The following is a 24,279-nucleotide window of genomic DNA, read 5'->3' on the forward strand; positions in this document are numbered from 1 at the left end:
GGTATTGCACTCACTATGGGTGCAATAGATTTTATTTTATTTTTGAATTAGTTTTATTCTAGTTTCCATTTTACAATAATTAAGAAATTAAAATTCAAATCCTACATTGTTAGAAATAAAAGAAATACAAGAAATTAAAATCCTAAATTACTTAAATTAAAACAAACATAAAATAAAAAATCCTAAAAATCTACAGGATGTTGTGTCGTTGCTTGATCTCCGCCACCTTGCACATGTGAAACGCCAATTCGTCGGGATTCATTTGAGAGGTGTCCCGGCTCATCAACATGCTATCGGCGAGGTCACGTTGAACTTGGGAGAATGTTTCCATTGCATTCACCATATTCGCCATGTACCCGAGAGCTTTTTGGTTATCCTCCGACGTTTCTTCGGCCTTTTTCTTGCCTTTGCGCTTGTCTCGCTTGGCCGCCTTTTGGCCTTGGGGCCGGGTGGAGATAGAGGCGTCACTAGAAGTCGTTGTGGGAAGACCGTCGGACCCCTTTGATCGTTTGTCCGAATGGACATCGGAGTGAACATCCCCGCCGAGACTTGAAAATTTCTTCGACTCGCGCAAGATCTTCCATGCATGCGAATACCGGAACGGAACACGGTACTCGGCTAGCCACATTGCCTCTGCTTGCTCCAGGATTTGAATATCACTCATGCCTGATTTCCATTGATCATGGCATTTTTTGTGCATGGCCTCAAACCTCTTCGTATCCTTCGACACCCGTTGAAAGTGAGATTTGATTTGCGTGACGTCGCGTGAAATAGATCCTTTGGGCCTTTTAGCGTTGTACTCGGCGCAGATGGAGCCCCAAAACTTCGCCCCTTTTTGATCGGCACCAACCACAGAGTCGTGGGTGTGCTCGCAATACAAACGGCAAATTAGCACCGTTTCTGCCGGATAATAGTTGCTACGTTTGGATGCCGCCGGCATAGAAGCAATTTCCTCCACGTCGGGCTCGGCAACGGCGGCAAACCGGGGGTTCAAATTGGTGCCCGCCGCTTCAAAGGCATTGGATTCTTGCGTGAACGGCGAGAATCCTTGCCTGGAAGCATTTGATTCGCCGGGGGATGGATTTTGAGGATGTTCACGCCAATAGTTGCTCCAATCGCCTTCCATTGTTATTTGTTGAAATAATTTAGAAGATGAGGGGAATGGATGAATGAGGAGAATGGATGAATGATAGATGATGAAGAAGAGAATGAGGTTGTATATGTATATATAGAGGGAGTATAGAAATTACAAAAAAAATAAAAAAAAAAAAATCAGCAACGGAAAAAAAAAACGGTCCAAAAAACGGCTAGTTTTTAATTTTTTTCTTTTTTTTTTTTTCGGCCGAAAAGGGGCGTGTGTTTTACACGCCCCCTCCATCGCACCCGAAATCGGCGAGTGCGTAGCTTCGCCTCCCTCCTTCGCCCCCTCCTTCGCACCCGGGTGCGGCATCGCTGGTGGGTGCGATAGGCCGGGTTCGATCCGGCCATCGCACCCACCATTGTGGATGCTCTTACCTTCATTTCTCAATTTGCTTCTACACTACTATTATTACCACTTGGATCTCTATTTTTATTTTCATTTTCATTTTTTTGGTATATGCTGCTAGTATTTACTCTAGAGTATTAATTAATACATTATACATACCATAGCATATATTTATTGTGTGCTTCGACTAAGACCCTATCATACCTACCATGTGACACACGTCTTGAAATAATTATGCAACAGTGATAGCTGATTTTCAATATAGTGTAGTTATTATGACGTATATTTGTAAAAAGAGAGTATAAATAGTTAATATTGATAAATATATATATATAACACCGTCTCCGTACGATTGCTACATTTTTGCCGCGAATTATGTCTATATATCGATCATGTATATAGTTTGAACACTAATTAATGCATTTTATAGAGAAATATGATCCGCCAAAACATTAGCGATATTAATTAATACTTAAGAAAAACCCGGCCATGTTACTTGTTTCAATATAATAATCTTGGGAAAATACTAAAACAAGTAAATTTAGTTTACTATCCATTACTCGTAGTGCGCAGTTTGGAATTAATTGGATAAAATAAATAGAGGGGCAACCCTACACCTCATCATACAAAAACAAATAAATTTATTGATATTTTTCTTTTGTGGCAATAATTTTATCGATAAAAAAGAAAAAGAAAAGTAAGGAGAAAAAGAAAAAGAAAAGTAGCTAAGGGGGGATGATGAAATGTGAGTGGATGATTACCAAAGCTTCGCAGCGTCCATTGCGTTTAAACTGAATACAGACATTTCCCACCGCTCTCTCCTATCCATGCCGTCCAATCAAATTAATCTCTCTCTCTCTCTCTCTCTCTCTCTCTCTCTCTCTCTCTCTCTCTCTCTCTCTCTCGTAATACTCCCTCCGTCCACGAAATGAGTACATTGTGGACGGCACGGGTTTTAAGAAATGTATTGAATGTAGTGTGAATAGAATAAGGATCCCATATTTTTTAGTATATTAAATAAAAAGTTTTGTGGGGTACACTTGCCAAAAAGGGAAATGGATACTTATTTCGTGGACGGACGAAAAAGGAAATATGAGTACTCATTTTGTGAACGGCGGGAGTAATATATTTAAGAAAGAGAGAGAGAGACGATTGATGATTGGTGAAAACTATCCGAAGGAGAGGAATTAGTTGAAGGCGGTGGCTTCGGACTTGGGATGTTATCCATATTGGAGCTGAGTTTGTCACTTAAAAAAAAAAAAAAAAAAAAAAAAAAAAAAAAACTATAAAAGAGAGGATTAATAATAATTCATTTATCTCCTTAATGACTCGAACCTTTCTCTCCTTAATGACTCAAACCTTCAACTTATTAATTCGAGGAGAAGCGTCTTAGCAATTAAATTGCGTTTCATTCTTCATATTGGAGTTGAGGTTTCATTTACAATATTTTCATTTTCAATTTAATTTTATTCACCTCATTATTAGAACATCTACGTTCCTCTTTTTTTTTTTATTAGAAAAACAAGAAATTTTATTAGAACCCATCAGCGGTACCAGAGGTACCTAGATTTTGATACAAGAAGACAAAGTAAATAGTACATGAGAACACCACACACCGAAGTCAACTTCAACAACACCCAGATTGAAGGTTTTAATCCAATTCCACAATCTACCTTTCACCTCAAGCACCAATCGACTAACCTCCCAAACTCCACCATCAAACCTACTCTCATTCCTCTTTTTCCACAAGAGCCAAACATCTACGTTCCTCTAATTAACCTAATAATATTATCATGCACAAAAGTGAATTAATTTGCCATTTAAATTGCTATTTTTTTATTCGATCCTGTAAATTTGATATAACTTCAAAATTATTTAGTAGATACATATACCAACTTTCAATCTGTTCAATTAATACACATTTTAATATTCGAGAACAGTAAACGTTTTCAAATTTTCGATTTCAAGTAAATTTTTATTGCTCGACGACGATAAATTTCTCTGGAGCATATGCAACAACATATTTTGTTGACATTGTCGTTCACATTGCCAGCAACAACGTATAATTAACTCATTCAATGTCTCAAGCTATGGGATTTTTTTTTGTAAATAATTGATGAATCTATCGATCAAAATTTTTAATTACTGAAGATTTCTTCAATTACAACAAACTGAAAATTGTATGTAATTGTTTAAAATATTTTAATAATAATGGCGAAGTGAGGAAACGCTATGATGTGCATATTGTACTAAATAATTCTTTAGACATATGTTAGAAATGTAGTGTGATTAATATTCAAGATTAAATATTTCAAGTTTGAGTATATCATTATACTGATTTTTTAAAATATTTGCTTTTTTATGATAAAAAATGAGATACAAACCAATTTAGACAACCAATTACAAAATTTTGGTGAAATAATAATAGTAAATGATTTGTTACAAGACACTCATAAATATTGCTAGTTTTGCCTTTTTACTTTTTTTTTTTTTTTTGACAGTAGCCTTTTTACTTTTTAAAACATAGCAATAGTACTGATTAATGGTCTAGAAGATCAGACTTTTCATCTTAACTTTTAGATATTTGTATGCTCTGGTTCAAATTAATGCAATTATATTTTGGGACCGCAATAAAAATACTCATAATTCATAAATGTTGTGTTATGAATCAGCGTTTAATTGAAAAAATACAGTATTCTAGGGCTTTAATTAATTCCTCCATATTTTGTTTCTTTTTATATATATCTTTTTTTTTTTATTATTGTGTCACGTTATTCCCCTCTTGTAGAAGGTATCATGGAGTACAATTAAATCCATTTATCATAACTATAATGTAAAATATTTTTTTTTATTGTGTCACGTTCGTGGAGTATAAATCCAAATATTTTTATTACTACATTTGAATATCATAACTAAATGTGAATGGAATATCCGAATATGTAAATGCGTGTTCGTGAATATGTAAAATAAATAATTCTAAAAAAAATATGTAAAATAATAGTAATCGAAGAGAGTTGTACACGAAATAAACTCTCGCGGCCGACGATTTTTTTTAGCGGAAGTATATTTTCTATTCATTTGCAACTGTTTCAAAGAAAAATAAATAAATTAAAAAATATATGCAACTTGCATAACAATTTATTGCTAGCTAGCAAAAATAGTAAGTGTATCTGTATAGGCTCTCTGAAAAGAACCTCCATGTATAGTCTGCACTATTTTTCACAATATGCATACTAGTGGAACCAATTTTTTTTTTCAATATGTTTAATAATATGCATAGTAAATAATGCTTCTGTATTTTAGTATGTTTAATAATAGGTTTATCATTATAATGTAATTTGGTATGCGTAATATCAAATTAGACTAGTCGTTTTCAAGGTTATTTCATTCCACTTGAATAAAATTACACAATGTTGAGGAGTAAAATACGCACCAGAATTGTGCATAATAGAGCTGAAATATTTTTCTTTATTATTATTATTATTATTATTATTATTATTATTATTATTATTATTATTATTATTATTATTATTTTTATTATTATTACTTTGGTGCAGCTCTGACTTGACAGGGCTGACTTCCAATCGGGGAGTTATCGTGACAGCTTAACCTGACTCTAGACTTAGCAAACTCAGCTCTGCTTTGCAACTCTGACAGCTCAATTACAAGACGGAGATTAGAACAAGGATTGAGCCTAATTACTTGAGTCAATGGGCCTAAGGGTCTTAGGTTTACTTTCATGTCTATAAATATGAGTTTTGTCCCTATATTAGAGGACTTTTGATTCATCTCTCATTGTAAAATGTAAATTCTTCTATCATAGTGAAAACCCCGAAAAACCCACCCGTGGAGGTAGATCCTAGCGATCGATTCACGTAAATGTTGCGTTCTTATCGTTTTTCTTTTATTCCGTCAACGATTCTAGTTTCATCACACAAGATCTTCTATTTTTAAATTAAATGGTCTCACAAGAGATTTGCTCGGCGATTTAATTATATCCAAATTAAAATAATGACATCAATGTAATCAAAATCCTATAAAAAGATAATGAACCATTCTAGTTGAATGTGTGCATGTGTTGACCTAACAATAGAGTGATTAATGTCTAAGGTCAAAAGTTTCATGTTTGAGTCTGTCGTGATGTAATTTTAAAATTTAATTATTAATTATATTTTTTTCCTTTCTTTCTTTTTTACCTCTCTCAATTTGAAAGATTATGACAAAAAGAAGAAAAAGAAAGTGTTGGGGAAGAAAGGGGCATGATATGAAGTGAGAACTGAAAAAAAAAGAGATATAGGTATGGGGTATTTCTGTCCTCTTATTAAGGCTGTGTCATTTTTCATATATTAAATGTCCAAGTTCTTTGTTTCATCATCTCATTCTAATCATGTTGAGCATTTTTAATTTCTCAAATATTGAATGTTGGAGAATCAAATATTGTTAGTATTTTTCTAACAGAAAATAATCATTAGGAAAAATTAAAATAAAAGAGGAGGCTGTAACAACGGCTCCTTCCATGGTGACGACGGTATCACTAAAATCATCGATCGAGATGGTTGAATTATAAATATATATTTATTATTTATATATAGTTCAATATTCGGGATTTTATTATACACTAATGTGTTGAATAGATTAATCAATATTTTTCTATGGGAGAAGATTGCATGCAGATCCTCTGAAACTAGCTAGCTAGCACTTACTATTATATTCGATATATAGGAATATATACTCTTCTATCTCCTCCATTTGTTTTATAAAGAAATGGTGATTTAATTCCATTTGTGACAGTCTGTTCTAAAATTTGGATTTGGGGAGTCTAGAGTGAGTCGATATATGATTTTTTGGAACCTTGAATAAATTATGTTACTCTTGCTCATATCCATTTCTAACATGATATCAGAGCCAAATCAATCCAATGATGAGCTCCCCAATATCGTTGTCAATAGATGGTGTTTGGGATAGTCCACGCTGCGCGTGCGGGGGATATATTGAAGTGTCCCACATTGAATTGGAGATGGTGGCATGAACCATTTTATATGGTGAGGCAATCATCTCCCTTATAAGGCCTTTTAAGGGAGGAATGGGCTCAATATCAATTTCTAATATAGTATTAGAGCCAACCCAATCCAATGATGGGCCCCCTAATATCGTTGTTAACAGATGGCGTTTGCGATAGTACACGCTGCGCGTGCGGGGGTGTATTGAAGTGTTCCACATTGGATTGGAGATAGTGGCATGAGCCACTTTATATGGTGAGGTAACTCTCTGCCTTTTAAGGGAGGAATGAGGCAAATATCCATTTCTAACACCCACTAATCATATAAAAATATAGAATTTGAAGTTTTGATCTTTCATTCATAGCTTCATCTACGAGCCACTTTATATGATGAGGCAACTCTCTGCCTTATAAGGCCTTTTAAGGGAGGAATGAGCCAAATATCCATTTCTAACACCCACTAATCATATAAAAATAATTAAATCAATACAAAGAAACAAGTGAATTGGGGAAGTAATTTTCTTCAACCTCAGGTAGTTCAAAAGAGGACGTTCGGATTGGCTGATGAGACAAATAAGATTGGTAGAATTAGAAGATGATTAAATAATTATTCATTTCTAACACCCACTAATTATATAAAAATATAGAATTTGAAGTTATGATCTTTCATTCATAGCTTCATCTACGAGCCACTTTATATGGTGAGGCAACTCTCTGCCTTATAAGGCATTTTAAGGGAGGAATGAGCCAAATATCCATTTCTAACACCCACTAATCATATAAAAATAATTAAATCACTACAAAGAAACAAGTGAATTGGGGAATAATTTTCTTCAACCTCAGGTAGTTCAAAAGGGGACGTTCGGATTGGCTGATGAGACAAATAAGATTGGTAGAATTAGAAGATGATTAAATAATTGATTCAATTTTAATTTAAGACGATAAATAATCATTCACTTGTAAAATTAGGAAATCAAACACTTAATTAAGTTGAATTATTTTATTAATTATATTCTATATATCCCTCAAATCAAACGCGTCCTAGGGTCATCCTATGCCTAAAATTTAATTATGAACGGGAAAAGTGAAGTCAAGAAGATGCTTAATTTTTCTAATGACGATGAAAAATCTTTATCCACTGCTTAAAATTGCACTTATAGAGGGTATAAAAAACTATCATATCATCATGTCACGTAAAATACAAGCCATGAAGTGACATAAAAATACTTTTCTATTTAGGTAATAAAAAATACTTTTTGATGTAATAATTTTTTTTATACTATTATTATATTACTTTAATTTGCAATTTCTTATAATAGCAATACTATACGTACAATGTTTTAACTTGCAGCAATTTTCTCAGTGTTCGGCACTGTACGTCTACACGAAAATGACGTTATTTTACAAAATTAAACGAATATCATAAGCATAAAAACCAAGAAACATTTCAATAGCTACGAATCGAAATGTGCTATCATAATCACGACATATTAAAGTACAATTAAAACCGATCATCAAGGTGCTGATGGATCGATTGTTCTAAAAATAGACCTATATATATATATATATAATTATAATTAATATAGTTGCATTTTGACAGAAGCTAGTTAGCTTGTGAAATAATTAATTCGTATCAAGCATATTAAGTCCCACATCATATAATTGGCGTAACACGACGTATACACCTCAACTTAGCAAGATTTATACAGATTGGAAAATAAAAAAAAGATGTATGCAATCTTATCCTGTTTAAATACGTGGTCAATAATCTACGCCACAAGTAATAGAAGCTGACATGTAGGTGCAGAAACAGGTCTATTTTAGCCCATTCATTATAACTTTTCACAACAAAAGTAAGCGGCCGCAGCAACAACCAACGACATAGTTTATTGCCAAAATAGGCAAAATCATATATCCAAAATATTACTCCTTTGGGAGTATTTTTTTTATAAATAACATTGTGATATAATTTACACTACTACTCCCTCCGTCCATGAAAGAACTTCCTAGGAGAGAGTGACACGGATTTTAAGAAAAAATACTGTTGAGTGTATTGAGAGTGGATAAAAGGTAGTTGAGTGTATTGGGAGTGGTGAAAATGTGTTATAATTAATATTGAGAGTTGTGAAAAGTGAAAAGTAAGAGGATTATAAGTGGTAGGGTATAGTCCAAAAATGGATAGGAAGTTCTTTTGTGGACATCCCAAAAAGGAAAGATAGGAAGTTCTTTCGTGAATGAAGGAAGTATTTTTTTCTCTTACAGATCATCACGAGGCGAGAATCACCAAAACAATGGATTGCATAAAAATCAAAATCATCAAAATAAGAAAGAAAGTATACCAAAAACTATTAAAATGAGAATTAAGTGTAAGCGAGCATTGTTTTTATATGTAAAATTTTGACCAAACTATAAAATTTACTTATTACAAAAACAAATCAGACTTTGATATTCTCATTTGTAAATGGGTTAGTCATTATTTATGTTTTCAGCGTTCAACATTTTTTAAAAATTATTTTCAACTCACGTTTTTACTTTAAAAACTCTCAAATTTATTGATTTCAAAAATTGATTTATACTCTGCTTTATCAAATCCGATGACAAAATTATGAATTACCTCGCCATATTTTTTAAAGATGAGTGTGGTTCTTTTTATATATATAGCTCAATTAAACTATAATCCACCTAAGAATTCCCTGATCATTTCATTGCCAAATTCTGTAATTAAAATCGAGAATATAAATTTATTACTTTTTCAAAATTAAAATTTGTTAAGAAAAAACATGAACATGAACATTTTCTACTTTAAAATATTAAGTTATAACACAAGCTAGCTAGCTATTATTAATTATTTATAATAATATTGATATTAGTTTTAATTGTAATTTATAAAATAAAAAAGAATACTAAGAAATGCGCAAAACTAGGGCTGTAAACGAGCCGAATACTAATTAACAGATTCGAGCTTGGCTCGTTTAAATATTTAGGTGTTCGAGCTCGGTTCGAGCTCAATTCGATCTTATACACAATTGATCGAGCTCGGCTCGTTATCCATTTACCGAGCTTGAGCTTGGCTCGTTAGCTGTTCGTATATATAATATTCGAATTCAAACTCGTTAAAATATTAAGAAAAACTTTTTAATTGATATGTTGCTCGAGTTCGACTGATTTAAAACTCGTGCACTAACTCGATTGGAGGTTCAATTGAAAGTTCGTGAACAGATTCGTAAATATGTTTACAAATAGTCGAATTCAAACATGTTCGCAAGCTCAACAAACTGAATATTGTCAAGCGTGAGTTCGGATCCATAAAATTATCGAGCTTGAAATCTAGCTCGCAAGCTCTAGATGCTCGTTATCATAAATTGTGCAATATATATATATATATATGAGTAGCTAGTGGTAAGAACGATATATATGTGAGCATAAGAAGCAGGTCTGCTGCAAAGGTGGGCTGAAAAAGAAAAGGATGATTCACTCTCTTCACACTTTCCACCCCACTAATTAAGATGAAGAGAGAAAACGATGAGAATAATAATCTAAAACAACCCTATCTCTCCGGTGCTTACATCCGCACCTTCGTCAAGCAACTCGCCTCCTCAACAAGCATGAGAGACAAACAAGCAGATCCGCCGCCGCCGCCGCCGCCGCCCAGCGAGAAGAATATTCCGCACAAGAAGCAAGTCAGGAGGCGCCTTCAGACAAGGAAGCCTTACCAAGAAAAGCTCCTCAACATGGCCGAAGCCCGCCGTGAAATCGTCACCGCCCTCAAACTCCACCGCGCCGCCATGAAACAACAAAACCAGCAAATCCAACCGCAGCCAGACCAGAAATCGAGGAGGAATCCCAGAATCTACGCTTCCATTGCCGATGCCAATTTCGCACAAGGCAATTCACCCTATTATTTCTCTTCTTGCCCCGCTCCTCCGCCGCCGCCGCCGCCGCCGCCGTTTCTTGAGAATCTTGATTTGGCGCTGCCCAGCCAGGCGCTGGGCCTCAATCTGAACCTGCATGACTTCATCACCGCCTCTTCTTCTTCGATTTACTCATCGTCGTCTCCATCGACGTCTTCGTCGCCTCCTCCTCCGGCGGCGGCGGCGGCGGAGACCGGGCGAGGGTTTGAGTTCTTGAATTGTGTGGAAATTGGAGGGGAGGATGAGAGGGAAGAGGAAGTGGTGAGCTCTCCTTTCGATGAAGTGATGGAATTTCCGGCGTGGTTGAATGCAAACGAGAGCTGCTTGCAGCATGTTGATCATTTCTGCGCTCAAGATTCTGTTTTGCCATGGTATGATTTTATTTCAATTTTTCTTTTTCTTTTTTTCTTCAAACGCATCAAAAACAAAAAAACTATCACTTCACTTTTGTTTATTTATTTATTTATTTTTCATTTACAAAGTGAATTATCGAGGGATTTAATGTCTGTAAGCATTATACTGCATTGACGAGTGAAGACGATGCAACATTTTTCACTTAATCACCGTACTGAGGTTTGAATTAAGTGTTTGGTAAGCTAAAATAAAAGAAGAAATAAAATAGTGATTTCTACTTTCATTTCCTTCCTTTATTTAATCTAATACATTTTTAAAAAATCACCATTTTATTTAAAATCACTATTCTCATTATTCCTGTTACAATTTATGGGAGTAGTCAGTTATCTATTCTCATTTTCTCTTCATTCTAACCCATCACCATTTGTTAGTGTATGTGTTTTATTATTTTGATAATATTTTTATTTTATTTTAAGGAAGTTACACTAGATTATCGAACCCAATCTATTATAAGTTACTCGAATCCAGTATACTGATGATTGAAATGAAATCATCTTATTTTTAAAAATAAACATGATGCTTCACTTTTTTATACTTTTTATTTAAGAAAAATTTGCTGCACATTGAATGTCCCTGTCCCTCTATAGTCTTTAACCGGTGGAGGTGGATAACTCGAGCTGAGATGATATTTATTTATTCATTATTTTTAAAAACTTTTTTGGGTTAGGATTGTTTTATTTAATGGATAACAATCAATGATCGGTGGTTTCCAGCCTTTTCTCTTAAATTTTTTTGAATTTAAAAGTTCCAGATTTCTTTCTCAAAATAAATCTGATGTTTTCATTTTTCACTTTCTCATCAGGATTTGGAATTTAATGAATTTTATCCAAGATTTTCCATTAAAATTTTCGTCAATTTTAATTTCTTCCCCTTTTGAGAGTAATTGCTTTTTTTTGATAAATTAATAATTAAACAAAAAATATTAAATATCGCTAGGTCTAAATTAAATTAAAGAATTTTGGCCTTATGCATTCACCAACGCTAGGTCTAAATTAAATTACTTCTCATTTTTATAACTTTGCGAACTGTACCAGGACAGTGTATTTGTTTTGAAGCAGAAATTAATTCTAGTTAGCTTCATTTATTTTAGATAGTCTATTTAAAATCTAAACCTAATACACAGTGCAAATTAAATACATATATCTTTGTATATATAGATTTTATTTTCGCTTTAGAGGATGTAATTTGTAACGATTTATCAGATGTTTGTAAAAAAGTAAATACTACTAGTACTGGAATATATTTTTTCCTGATATAATTAAATGAGAAATATATCATCATCGCAAGTGTCAAAACCTCTCATTTTAAACATTTATTTATATGTAACTTCCCCTGACAAAACTAATTATACATAATTAATTGTTTAGCCTAGTTAATGAAATAGCATATAAACATAATCTGCTAAATAAAAAATCAGAAATATCACTAATATCTTTTAAGTAGAGGTATTCTGCATTTAAAATTTTCTAAATGCAGAAAAGCAAAAACAATTTCTTACTGTAGTCCCATCGCACAATTTTCGCAGTAATTCTTTTACTAGAATAACACATTAATTAAACCCTTTTTTTTTTTGGATACTACGCAGTAAACTTTTGTTGATCATATGGTGTGATTTCTTATTTTATCTGGCATTGGAAATGAATTAAATAGTTTGCAACTTATTATGCTTTTCTGTGCCAATATATCGTGGACTCCTTATAGCCTTGCGTGTTCTATTAATAAATTTCTACTGTAAAATATTAGTAGTAAATTAATTTCATAATTTATTGTGACCGTGCTTCAATTAATTTAATCTTTGTTTTGTTAAATTTTGCAGCATGGACATCGAGGAAATTGAAGGAATGGATGGAGACTGGTTGGCTTGAGAAATATTTTGATTGTGTCTCTTTTTTTCGCATGATCAAATATATATTTGCCTGCCCAAGTAGTGCATGGGCATTGGGCACTCAGGATTTTTCTTAAAATATTTAATTTTAAAGTCTTTATTTCAATAATACCTTGTAATATACTAATATAGTTAATACACCTTGTATGCATTGAGCAACAGTGATTCTTCTTTTTCCATGAAAGTGTGTTAGACCAGTATGCATTTAATTGCAAAATGTAGAATAATTTGTTGATGGTGGAATTGATTTTGTATACTAAACGTTATTCATCTGTCTCTCTCTCGTTATTGTTGCTGTCTATATATCGTTATTCCTTGCTACATTCATGAATTGACTTTGTATATTTATGAAAGTGTGAATGTAGTAATTTCTATAAATAGCTTCGGTATACGGAAATGGGCTTCTCTTAAGAAAATGTATGTCTTAAAGACTTTGTGGCCCATAATAACAGCTACTCCATATAATATCGGGTAGTTTTAAACATAGCCCCCAATTTTTTCACTATAGCCTCTTGTTTAATAAAATAATAAAAATAATTATGATTGTACTAATATACCCTCATAGCCCCATTAAAACATTTATAACAAATTAATCAGTTTTGAAAATTAATTTTCAAAGAATATTGCGTGCAGCCTCAAGCTTTTTATAACCCCAACTCAAATATATCTCTAAAACTTATTATTGTAGCCTCAACTAAAAATTTAAGAATATGAATAATGGAGAAGAAGACAATACGCTCTTCATTCTCGCAGCCTCCAACAATGGCCGATTTCTTCACAGATAGCGACTATGACAAGGCGGTGGTGGAGCTCTTATCTCAGGCGATGGACGCCACCGTTCTCGAGCAGGTCGCCGCCGTCAACTGCGCCGGTTTCAACAACGACGGCCTCCCTTCACATCTCCAAACTCGCTTTCAGAAGCTTAAATCGATCCCATCATCGGCGACAGACCCCACTCCTCTCTCGACAAAAAGCTTAAATCTTTCACACACACCGGATTTCAAGAAAAACGACGTCTTAAACGAAGCAAAAGCTCCTCTTTTCAGTGAAGAAAAGACTGCGGAGAAGAAGTCCACCAAGTGCTTGATAAAAAGCCCAGATGAAAATAGCTGTTTCTCTACTGTTGTATGAATTCACGATTCTTGCAATATGTCAATGAGTCAAGAATTTGAGCTTTGGATTCGTAATTCAAGCATTATATTAATATTATGGTAGCCTTTTTTAGTCTTAAAATGAGGGAAGATGATGTTGAACTTTGTTCTTTCTTATGTTGATATTCTTCTTCTTTTTCCTGCGTTATGTTCTCTGCGTAAGTAATTAAAATTTGAGGTGGGGGCTATACTGATGGAATTATTAGGGTTATTTATCAGTATTTTTAATATTAGATCATGATGGGGTTATATGATTTATTTGTGAATTCACGTTATTAAAGATGGAGTTATTAGGGTTATTTATCAGTATTTTTCATATTAAATCAGGATGGAGGCTATATGATTTATCTGTACTAAAATGAAGGCTATATGATTTCTGTGAAAAAATTATACGTGATGTACTTTCAAATTAATTTTTATAACTTGCAATTTATTACAGATTTAAAATAAAAGCTATAAGGGTATAATAGTAAAATCATAATTAATTTTATTATTTTTTTAAATAAGGGGCTATAGTGAGAAAATTGGGGGCTGTGTTTAAAATTACCCTATAATATCATGTCTGGTCCAAAATATTGTGGTCAAATTATATCATAAGTGAGGTTTTTTTTTTTTGTTTTTTAATCCCAAATGAGGCTTCTTCTTTTTTTTTTTTAGAATAAAAGGGGCTATTATTACTCTAAATTAGAGTGAGCAATATCAAGAAGTCAAGAGGAAAATCCTGACTTTCAGATCATTACATCTCGAGAGAATAGCAAAACGAGGTAGCTCGTGAGCAACTTTATTAGCTTTTCGACGAACGTGTAGAAAATCAACCACTGCATATTTCCGATCATGCTCAAACACATCCCACAAATCATCGCAGAGAGAATCCGAGCCATGGTGTTTATCATGCAAAACATGAATAACAAGAAGGAAATCCGAGTACAATATCACTGGACCAAAGTCGTTCTCCAAACAAAAACCTACAGCGATCATCATGGCGTGAAGCTCACCAAGAAGAACCGTTGCAGTGTAACCAATAGGCTGACTACCTGCTGCAAGAATATAGCCTGCACCTATCCTTCACCGGAACATGATGGCGAGCTAAATTATAATCCGCAGCAATGAAATCATTTACAGCTCTCCAAGCAAAATGTCTCAAAGTATAAACTATAAACCACATTTCATTTTGTTTTTCATTTTTTACTAGTATAACCATCTTTATTTTTATTTTTTTGTGAGTGTGCCCAATTAAATTCAAAGTGTAATAAAAAAGGCATCGATCGATAGATTCAAACTTGTAATTTTTGAATCGAGATGTTATTTTTCTACATAATTTTGTCCAACGAATAGTCATTTAATCGAAATATTATTTTCCCACCACTAGGTTATCTTACGGCTCTTCAAACATTTTATTTTAATACTCCCAACGAAATGTACATGATTTTAATTTTAAAATAAACTAAAAAAAATTCAGAATAATGTCAACATTTAAAAAATTACTGTTGAAATTTAAAAGAAAACTAAGAATAAACAAGTATTGCAATATATCTAATAAATGAAAAAGAAAAATAGTAGATTTACCTCGCAGCAATTCCAGTCATGTGTTAATATATTACTCTCTCCATCCTAATTCAATATGCCATGTTTCTTTATTTTGGATATTTCATTTCAATAAGACACTTTCTAAAATGAAAAGTCAATAGATAAAAAAAAAAATCATATTTACTAAGACTATCCAAAATAAAAAGTGAACCATGTTTAATAAGACAGAGGGAGTATAATAGTATAATAATTTAGTTATGTAATTTTTATACCGAGTAATATATTAAACATTTTTTTGCACAAAAATTACACTCACATTCACTACGGAAATTCAACTCCATTAAATTACAATTTTTATTAATGTTTAAATTTTCTATATACATTGTATATATTTATTAATTAATTTAATGCTCTATTCGTCCTCATAAATGCATCCATTTTTAAATGTCATGAGTTTTAATAAAGTTATTGGATATATTATGAATGGAGTAAAGATTTCACTTTATTGTGAGTGGAAAACTTACCAAAAATAGAATGAATACATTTTACAAGGTGGACAAAAATAACAAATTGGATACATTTATGAGGATGAAGGGAGTAATATCGAATAATTATTTGAAATGCCAACCGTCCAACATTTTCTTTTGGTAAATGTTTGATTTTATTTCAACATATTAGTGTTTTAACCGAAAATGTCATATCTTTTGAATAAGTGCACTTTCAACATATTAGTGTTTTAACCGAAAATGTCATATCTTTTGCATAAGTGCACAATGTAGGAATATTAAAATTAATTAACATTCATTTTGTCGAGGATCATCTCTTGAATTATCTAAGTTCACCATATATTGATTAAGCTTAGCATGCTTCTATTAATTTAATTACTGCACAGATGTGTTTAGAAATACCTAAAGAATTCGTAGGAATTCATCAATTAATCATTGAATTGGGCAGGAGAATTTGACGCTCTGTTTGACCCCTCAAATGATCTCCTATCGCATTTTGCCCATAAATACGACTTCTTTGTTTTCGGAAGAGCTTTATGTGGCCGCCTATTTGCCTCAATCGGAGTTATGTAGAAGAACTTATGGTTGTTAAATGGAGATTACCAGAAGGTGATTTCCTGTGAAAATATGAATTCGGCTCTGATTTTATGGAAGCGAGGCTGTTAGAAGGTAATTTCCTAAGAAAATCTGACTCAAGCATTGATCTTCTGGATTGTATCCAGCTCAATCTTCGACGCCTGATGAGCGACGATCTTCAAAGATTTCCCGAAGAAAATGCCCACTCGACACGCGCAGCCGCTCAGCTCTCACATAAACCTGATTATCTGTAATAAATTATGTGATATCTGTTATGAAAGCTGATACCTATATTTATAATTAAAAATACAGGGTTTGTGCATAACTTATGAGTTGATATCTATATTTTTCTCCTACTGGGCTCATGAGTTTTTGGGCCAGCCTAGGGATCAAATACAAGGAATAAAGATGGACATCAAATTAATTAATTCTTATAATCATCCCACATATCATAATTAATTCATAAATATTAATTCATTCCACTAGAGAATCAATATTGATCTCACATATCCACTTTATTGTTGATGATGAGTCGGAGCTTGTATTTAGACTTATTGGGCGTTCGTATTTAAAATATCCAATATCAACTAATTAATTAAAACTTTTGACAGCTTACATTAATTAATTTCTTATTAATCGTTAAGTTGTACCACTCAACCAGAGTTTAGTGCAATAAACCTTTCGAGCTCCTTAAATGGATGTTATATATCATTATATACCAGATACGATTACATAATACATACTATCAAATGTCATATATAAATTGCTATCACTCAAGATACAGAGTACTTAAGTTAATATGCAACTCTCACCCATAGTAAATCAAAGTGATATATAAATTTATATATACATCTGAAATCTTATTAGGATTTAGGTCTTATTAAGTCACCTAAATCTTGAATTTTCATTTAGGTCAGACATAAGAATACATCTCATTGTGATCATGTCAATACGTTTACGTTATATGCACCAATATAGACAAGTAGCCAAGACAACTACTTTCATCTATATATTGCAGCCTAAATCAAAAACTCGTCCTAAAGTCGTCTTGACTGTGATGAATTTTATATCACATATTATTTTAATGGTCTTCTGTGATCTACAACACATCATATAATCTACTTATATAGAGATAATTGGACATGTATATGCAATTATGGACAATTCAGATAAAAGAGAAGATAGTGAACTTACGAATTATTGTATACAAACATAAAAGTTCTTGCTTTCAGTATACAAATCCAACATATCACTTTTTGATTATTTGTGTTCCAGAAAAGAAAAAAAAAAAGTCGGCGCCTGAATGTTGACATGGAACGCCATAAAGTCTAATTGGTACATATGTGGATTTTATGTTTAAAAAATATATAGTGATAATGAAGTTTTTTTTTTTTTTTATATAAAAGCTAATCAATAAAGGTTTCTCATTCCCTCCTTGGTGACTCAAATATTGTGAGTAGAAAAAGAGGCCAAGTTATGATAGAATAGATACATAAGTTGATATATTAAGGATAATATGTTCTGAGATAATATCCATAATGAAATGTAGCTATTTTTGTACCATTCAGACTCCAGACTTGACAATTGTCTCTATAGACCAACACGAGTATTTTCTAGCGTGTTTGTCATCACTTGCACGCTCCTCTAGAATTTCTCAGGGGATCACCCATCATGGAATTGCTCCAAGCCAAACACTCCTAATTTTGGAGTTTTTCCACTTGGTCACTAGAAAAGAAGATGTATTTTGTTGATATTAGTAATATCTATAAATCATTTAAGCTCACATTGAATATGCGGTCTTATACATGCATATTATTGGAATCTCTCTTTTCTTGGTGTATTTCGATTAATTCATGTACCTCTTTGTTTTGAAACCTTAACATGAACCACTCTTTATCCATACATTGTGGACGATCACTTCACAATTTTTGTCCGGGGCTTCACAATTTTTTACGAGTCCTATTTTAGATAATTGGAACTTGCCCTGTGCGTCACAATTTTTTGTGAACATTCTAATATACTCTCTCTGTCCCACTAGAATTGGTACACTTGTCTTTTTTGTTTGTCCTATTAGAATTGACATTTTCCTAAAATGGTATATGGTCCCTACATTCTTTACACACATAAAATAAGTGGACCATACCTACTTTACACTCTTAACCCTTTATTCTTAATTTTCGTGCCCAACTCAAAAGTGTCAATTCTAGTGGGACGGAGGGAGTAGAAAATTGGAACTATTTTTTCAGATCAGTTCAACATTAAATCTATACATATATAAAAGCTGGTCCATCTAGCCAAAAAAAATTCCCGCTCTTTTACTCCATCTACTTTTGGAAAGTTGATTTATATTTAGAAAGTTCACTAATTCATATGATGATATATATAGTTGCGGGGCCCACTTGCTACAATCTATACAGTGCTCTTTTATATCATGCAATTTATAGTTTTGTGAAAAATATCCTTTATTTTTGTGAATTTATATTTTTTTAGATAAATTTATATAAATATCCAATATTTAAAATTTAAAGTCACCAATATTTTTCAGTGTGAATTTATATAAATTTTGAAATATATATATATATTATTAAATTAAGATTTTATTAAAAAGGAAGGAAAAAAGCAGAAGAACCTAAACCCTTGAAAGCACAGACAGCAGACTAAGGGTCGAGCCTCGTTAAAACCTCAGAGCGAGGAAAAAGAGTACTCGTCTATGACAAACTAAAAAGTGTAGGAAGTGGAGATGGGAGAATCTCAGAAGCTCCGGCCGCACCATTGCCCCTAGATAAACCCGGCTTCCCAACACGAAGAAAGAACAAGAATGAAAAAGGACGCAAAAGAAATGAAACATAAAGCGAGAAACAAAGGAAGAAGAAGCAGCGGCCGAAGAAAGAGCCTCGGCCGGCAAAGGCAAGGTGCCGTCGCCGAAGTCTTTCTCCAGCCGATGAACAGCAGAGGGGGAGATACATAACAGCCGGTGAAACGCCAACGCAGAAGAGACATCCATCCCAAAATCACGGCCGCGCCAGAAAACGTGAAGAGCAGCGCAGCTGAGAGGACGTCCGAGAAGCAAAACTCTGTTCGCCCCGAGGAAACAACGAGTAAACCAAAAAAGACGCTCAACATGGAGCAGAGCACAGCACTTCAACGACCAAAACATGCTGGCTCCCGAACCCCGAACCCAATAAGAGAAAACTCTTATCGTCGAGCTGCCAATAGGACCCGACCGTTTGAACCCCAGCATTGAGCGCACCCAAATACTGTAAAAAGGTTGAAACGACGCCCCAAACAAACACTCCAAGAACCACAACCACAGACCACCATCCCAAACAAGAACGAGCAACATCGCGAGATGCTTCACCAAAAACCAAAAAACCCTAACTCCTGATAGTGCGAACATGACTATGCGTAGACATGTCTCTAGAAACCGCATGGCTAATGACCTCGATAACAGACGGCCACCATCCTTCCACCCGATCATTGTTAGCCATGATATCAGCAGGCTGATTTCCCTCTCTAAAGATATGAGTGACAATCAGATGGAACTTTTTAAGAAGATGAAGAGAGTTGTTCCAAGAAGCATAGAAACGCCAAGGAACATCTAAGGAACGAGTCGCCAGCAACCGGACCACATACATGGAGTCCGACTCAATCCATAGATAATACCATTGTCTATCATGAGCCAAATTAATAGCAGTGATGACTGCTAAAAGCTCAGCTTCAAACGAAAAACCAATCCCCCCTTTAATATGATAACAACCACGAACAACCGCATGATGATCCCTGAAAACTCCGCCCGCGGCAATGTTCCCCGGCGCCCCCAAAGCAGAGCCGTCCGTGTTGACTTTCATCCAGGGAGCAACCGGAGGCCACCAATGCACATCAACCATGCGAGGAGGGGGGGCTGATCGGCTGCCAACCCCGAGCGATCTGGTGATTAAATAATCCTGCCAAGAGTTGTTGATAGTTCCAAGATTTTTGAAATTGCAATCGAGCTCTTTAAAAAAAGATTTGACAAAGACTAAAATCCGACGAGCATCAAAGGCCACATCATCGAAGATCTTAGAGTTCCGACACTCCCAAATCTTCCAAATAATAGAAATCATCCCCGCTTTCCGGAACGTGAAATATATATATATATATATATATATATATATATATATATATATATATATTGTGAATTTAAATATCCAATATTTAAAATTTAAAATCACCAATAGTAAATTTATGAATTTATACTTAGAATTTATATTTTTTTGAAAAATATCATTTTCTTGTGAATTTATATATTTTTAGATAAATTTATATTGAAATATCCAATATAAATTTATAGTTTTGTGAAAAATTATCAATTTCAATTAAATCTTTTGTGAAAAACATCCAATATTTAAATTCATAATATAAATACATATAAATTGCATGGGATCTTGTAGTCATTTGCAAAAGTGAATATTATTTTTCATTTACACGCAATTTTTTTACTATAGATTGTTTTTCAATTCAAGAGAATAAAAAATTATTTACGAACTCTGGCAATATCTCGTATTAATTCTTACGGATTTACACGCTAAACAAAGGGATTGATATGCATGATCAATGGGATTTTTTGTATGATCTTACTGTGTAGTCAATTGTGTATGGTACTGTGTAGTCAACTGTGTAAATTACTGTGTCCCCTACTGTGTATGTCTCGTATAGCTGTTTGATTCGTTTATACAATTGACATGCATATGGATACACTAAAACAACAATAAGTATACATCAGTAAATTTGATTATTCTGATAAACAATTACAAGTATGAATTTTGCATCACCTATTAATAATTAGGCTATTACCTATGTCTCCACTAATATATTGAAGATATTTCTTGAAACAATATAATTCTTTCAGATACTTACAACTTCAAATAATCGTTAATTATTGATTTGTTAGAACATGAAATATAACTAAGTGGTAAAATTACAACTTCCAACATATTGATTAACATGGTCTAAGGTGTGTATTGAATATTTCATCAAAAATTCTTTTTTATAAAGAACTCTAAAGGTTGGTGTTCTTAGTTACACAGTTGACTACACGGTCATGTGACATCTACACAGTTAGTTACACGGTCATGTGACATCTACAAAGTTAATTCATCTTAATTCTAAGTTATATAATATGAGAATCATACTTTAAAATAAGATTAGTGGGAATGCAAGTGGGATTTTGAAACCGAAATAAGATTAGTGCAAATGCAATTGGAGTTTATGAAATCAAAGTTCGATTATTGGGAAATCAATTGAAGATTACTAAATTATAGTAAAGATTAGTTGGAGATCAATTGGGAGTTTTGAAATCGAAGTAAGATTAGTGCAAATATAATTGTGTGTGCAATCGTGTATGGTACTGTGTAGTCAACTGTGTAAGTTATTGTGTCCCCTACCGTGTATGTCTCTTATAGTTGTTTTGATTCGTTTAAACAATTGACGTGCATAGATACCTTAAAACAATTATAAGTATACACCACTAAAATTGATGCAACTGATAAACAATTACAAGTATGAATTTTGCATCTGATAAACAATTACAATGGGATTTTTTGTATGATCTTCACAGCTAAATAGACGATGAAGAAGCCTTATCTCAAGGTATGCATGACGTCAAATTTGTGGGAGAGAGAGAGAGAGAGATAGAGAGGGTGATAGAGTGAAATGTGTAATTTGACAACATTCCTTATATATCTCCAAAAATGTAGCAACTTTTTATTATATCAAACCGAAATCAACTCCATTGTCAAAGCATCTCATTTAATATAATATATTAAATATATAAGTTTCATATATATCTCCCATGAAATGTGCATCCCCATGGCCTATATAAACTAACTTTTCGTGTTAAACTTTTACTTACACTCCCTTCTCATTTTGATATTCATCATTTCTCTAATCACAAGCATGTCGACCATGTGGTCTTTAGTAAAAAACTTGCAACCAAATAATGTCAGATCTACAATTAAAATGAGACTTGTGCGTGCATACAACCGCTCATCTCAAAGCACCAACAATGTTACCAGCTATGAGTGTATTTTTCATGATTGTGAGGTAAAAATTCTCTATTCACTAAACTATTACGTATTTAAGCATTTTTGCAACATTATTATGTTTTTCTAATTTAGTTGTTTTTTTAATATAGGGGCCGTTTGATTTGCAGTTTAGGATTGATTAGGATTAAAATTATCTTGAGAAATTAGTGTGGATTAGTGTGGATTTATATTATTTCATGGGTATTTGATATCATGGCTACTTAATCCTATATTGTGTTTGATATCCATAGGATTATGTTGGATTATATTATCTAATACCAAAACTATCCTCATATAATTTTAAAAACATCATGTGTGTCCACCATTACTTGGGCATTTGCATCGATATGCGTGAGGAAGGGTAGCAAAATTTTTATCCAACTTCGCAGTATTAAAGTTATCCGAGGGGGGAGGCCGGATTATTAGTATGGGTTATTCCCACAAAATAGCATGTAGAAGTAGGATTAAGTAGGAGTTGACAACATTAATAGAACATGATATCAAACATCACACTAACCTGTATTAATTTAATTTATCATACCTATAAACCATATCAAACAGGCACATAGGGTGACCGCATCCATGCTACACTTGATCACACATTGATCCCCAAGTTCAAACATATCTTGAAAGAAGACATTGTTCATGCCATAAAAAATTTTTTGGTGATGCATGATTCCAACAAAAAGTATAAAACAACGACAAATGTCTACTATATTAAATTTATTAATAGTAATCATATAGTTGAAATTTATGACCTCGCCTCACTTCGGATCACTCTCCGTTGGTGTTGCAATGCAAATTGACAAACCCTACTGGTCGGAGGCCTTTCCGTTTTCTTAATATGTGGACCTTGCATCCGACCTTTCAGGAGATGGTGGCGACATCTTGGAGGGAGACTGTCAGCACACGCTGCCCGATTTTATGTGTTATGTTGAAATTGAAAAGGCTTCGTAAGGAGATTGGGGTTTGGAATAAAGAGGTTTTTGGCAATGTGGATTCCTCCATTTCTTCTCTCATGAAACAGCTTGAGACTACTCAGGGGAAGATTTCTGCTTCTGGATATACGAACGATCTCTTTGATGAGGAGGTTTGTCTTCAGGCAAAGCTAAATGTATCGTTGACACATAAGAACTGTTTGCTTCAGCAAAAAAGCCGTGCGAACTGGCTTCGGGATGGAGACAGGAATACTGAGTTTTTTCACCATTTGACCAAGTTCAAGAAACGGAATGCGCCTTTCACTCGCCTCAAGATTGATGGTAGAGAGACTTATGATGCCACTATTATTGAGAATCATATTATTGACCACTTTACGTCTCTTTTCGCTGATGATGGTCGACCTTCTGGAGATCAGTTAGAGATTGATGCGCTTTTTGAGTCGGGGGTGTCTGATGATCAGAATGCGCGGTTGGTGAGTATACCCGATGAGAGTGAAATTGCGGCGGCGGTTTTTAATATGGATGCTTCAAGTGCTCCTGGCCCTGATGGTTTCTCTGGTAACTTCTTTCAAAGTTGCTGGGATGTGATTAAAGCGGATGTTATTGCGGCTGTTCAGAATTTCTTTCGCCATTCTTATTTACCTTCTGGGTGTAATTCCAGTACGATGATTTTGATTCCCAAGAAGGATTCAGTCGACACTGTTGCTGATCTTCGCCCGATTGTCCTTTCGAATTTCTTATTCAAGATTATCTCGAAGATTCTTGCCTCTCGTCTTGGCGTGGTGGCTGCGTCTCATGTTTCTGACAATCAATTCGGCTTTATT

The 24,279-nt window shown here is 33.7% G+C and overlaps 1 protein-coding gene across 1 annotated transcript; it reads left to right on the forward strand.

Moving 5' to 3' along the window:
* Positions 1–9,856: 9,856 nt before the first annotated feature.
* LOC131004825 (formin-like protein 20) lies at positions 9,857–12,965 on the forward strand. The gene is made up of 2 exons (XM_057931579.1): positions 9,857–10,767; positions 12,627–12,965. Exons 1-2 carry the CDS (start codon positions 9,992–9,994, stop codon positions 12,673–12,675), a joined length of 825 nt encoding a protein of 274 aa, XP_057787562.1. The 5' UTR covers positions 9,857–9,991; the 3' UTR covers positions 12,676–12,965.
* Positions 12,966–24,279: the final 11,314 nt, after the last annotated feature.

Source organism: Salvia miltiorrhiza, unplaced genomic scaffold (assembly GCF_028751815.1).
Source record: "Salvia miltiorrhiza cultivar Shanhuang (shh) unplaced genomic scaffold, IMPLAD_Smil_shh original_scaffold_462, whole genome shotgun sequence".
Classification (NCBI taxonomy): Eukaryota; Viridiplantae; Streptophyta; class Magnoliopsida; order Lamiales; family Lamiaceae; genus Salvia; species Salvia miltiorrhiza.

What these genes read in the sequence shown, in the direction of transcription:
- LOC131004825 (XM_057931579.1), top strand. Translation starts at nt 9,992, where the DNA reads ATGAAGAGAGAAAACGATGAGAATAATAATCTAAAACAACCCTATCTC. An exon ending in CAAGATTCTGTTTTGCCATG is followed by an intron (nt 10,768 to 12,626) that starts GTATGATTTTAT and finishes TAAATTTTGCAG; the next exon opens with CATGGACATCGAGGAAATTG.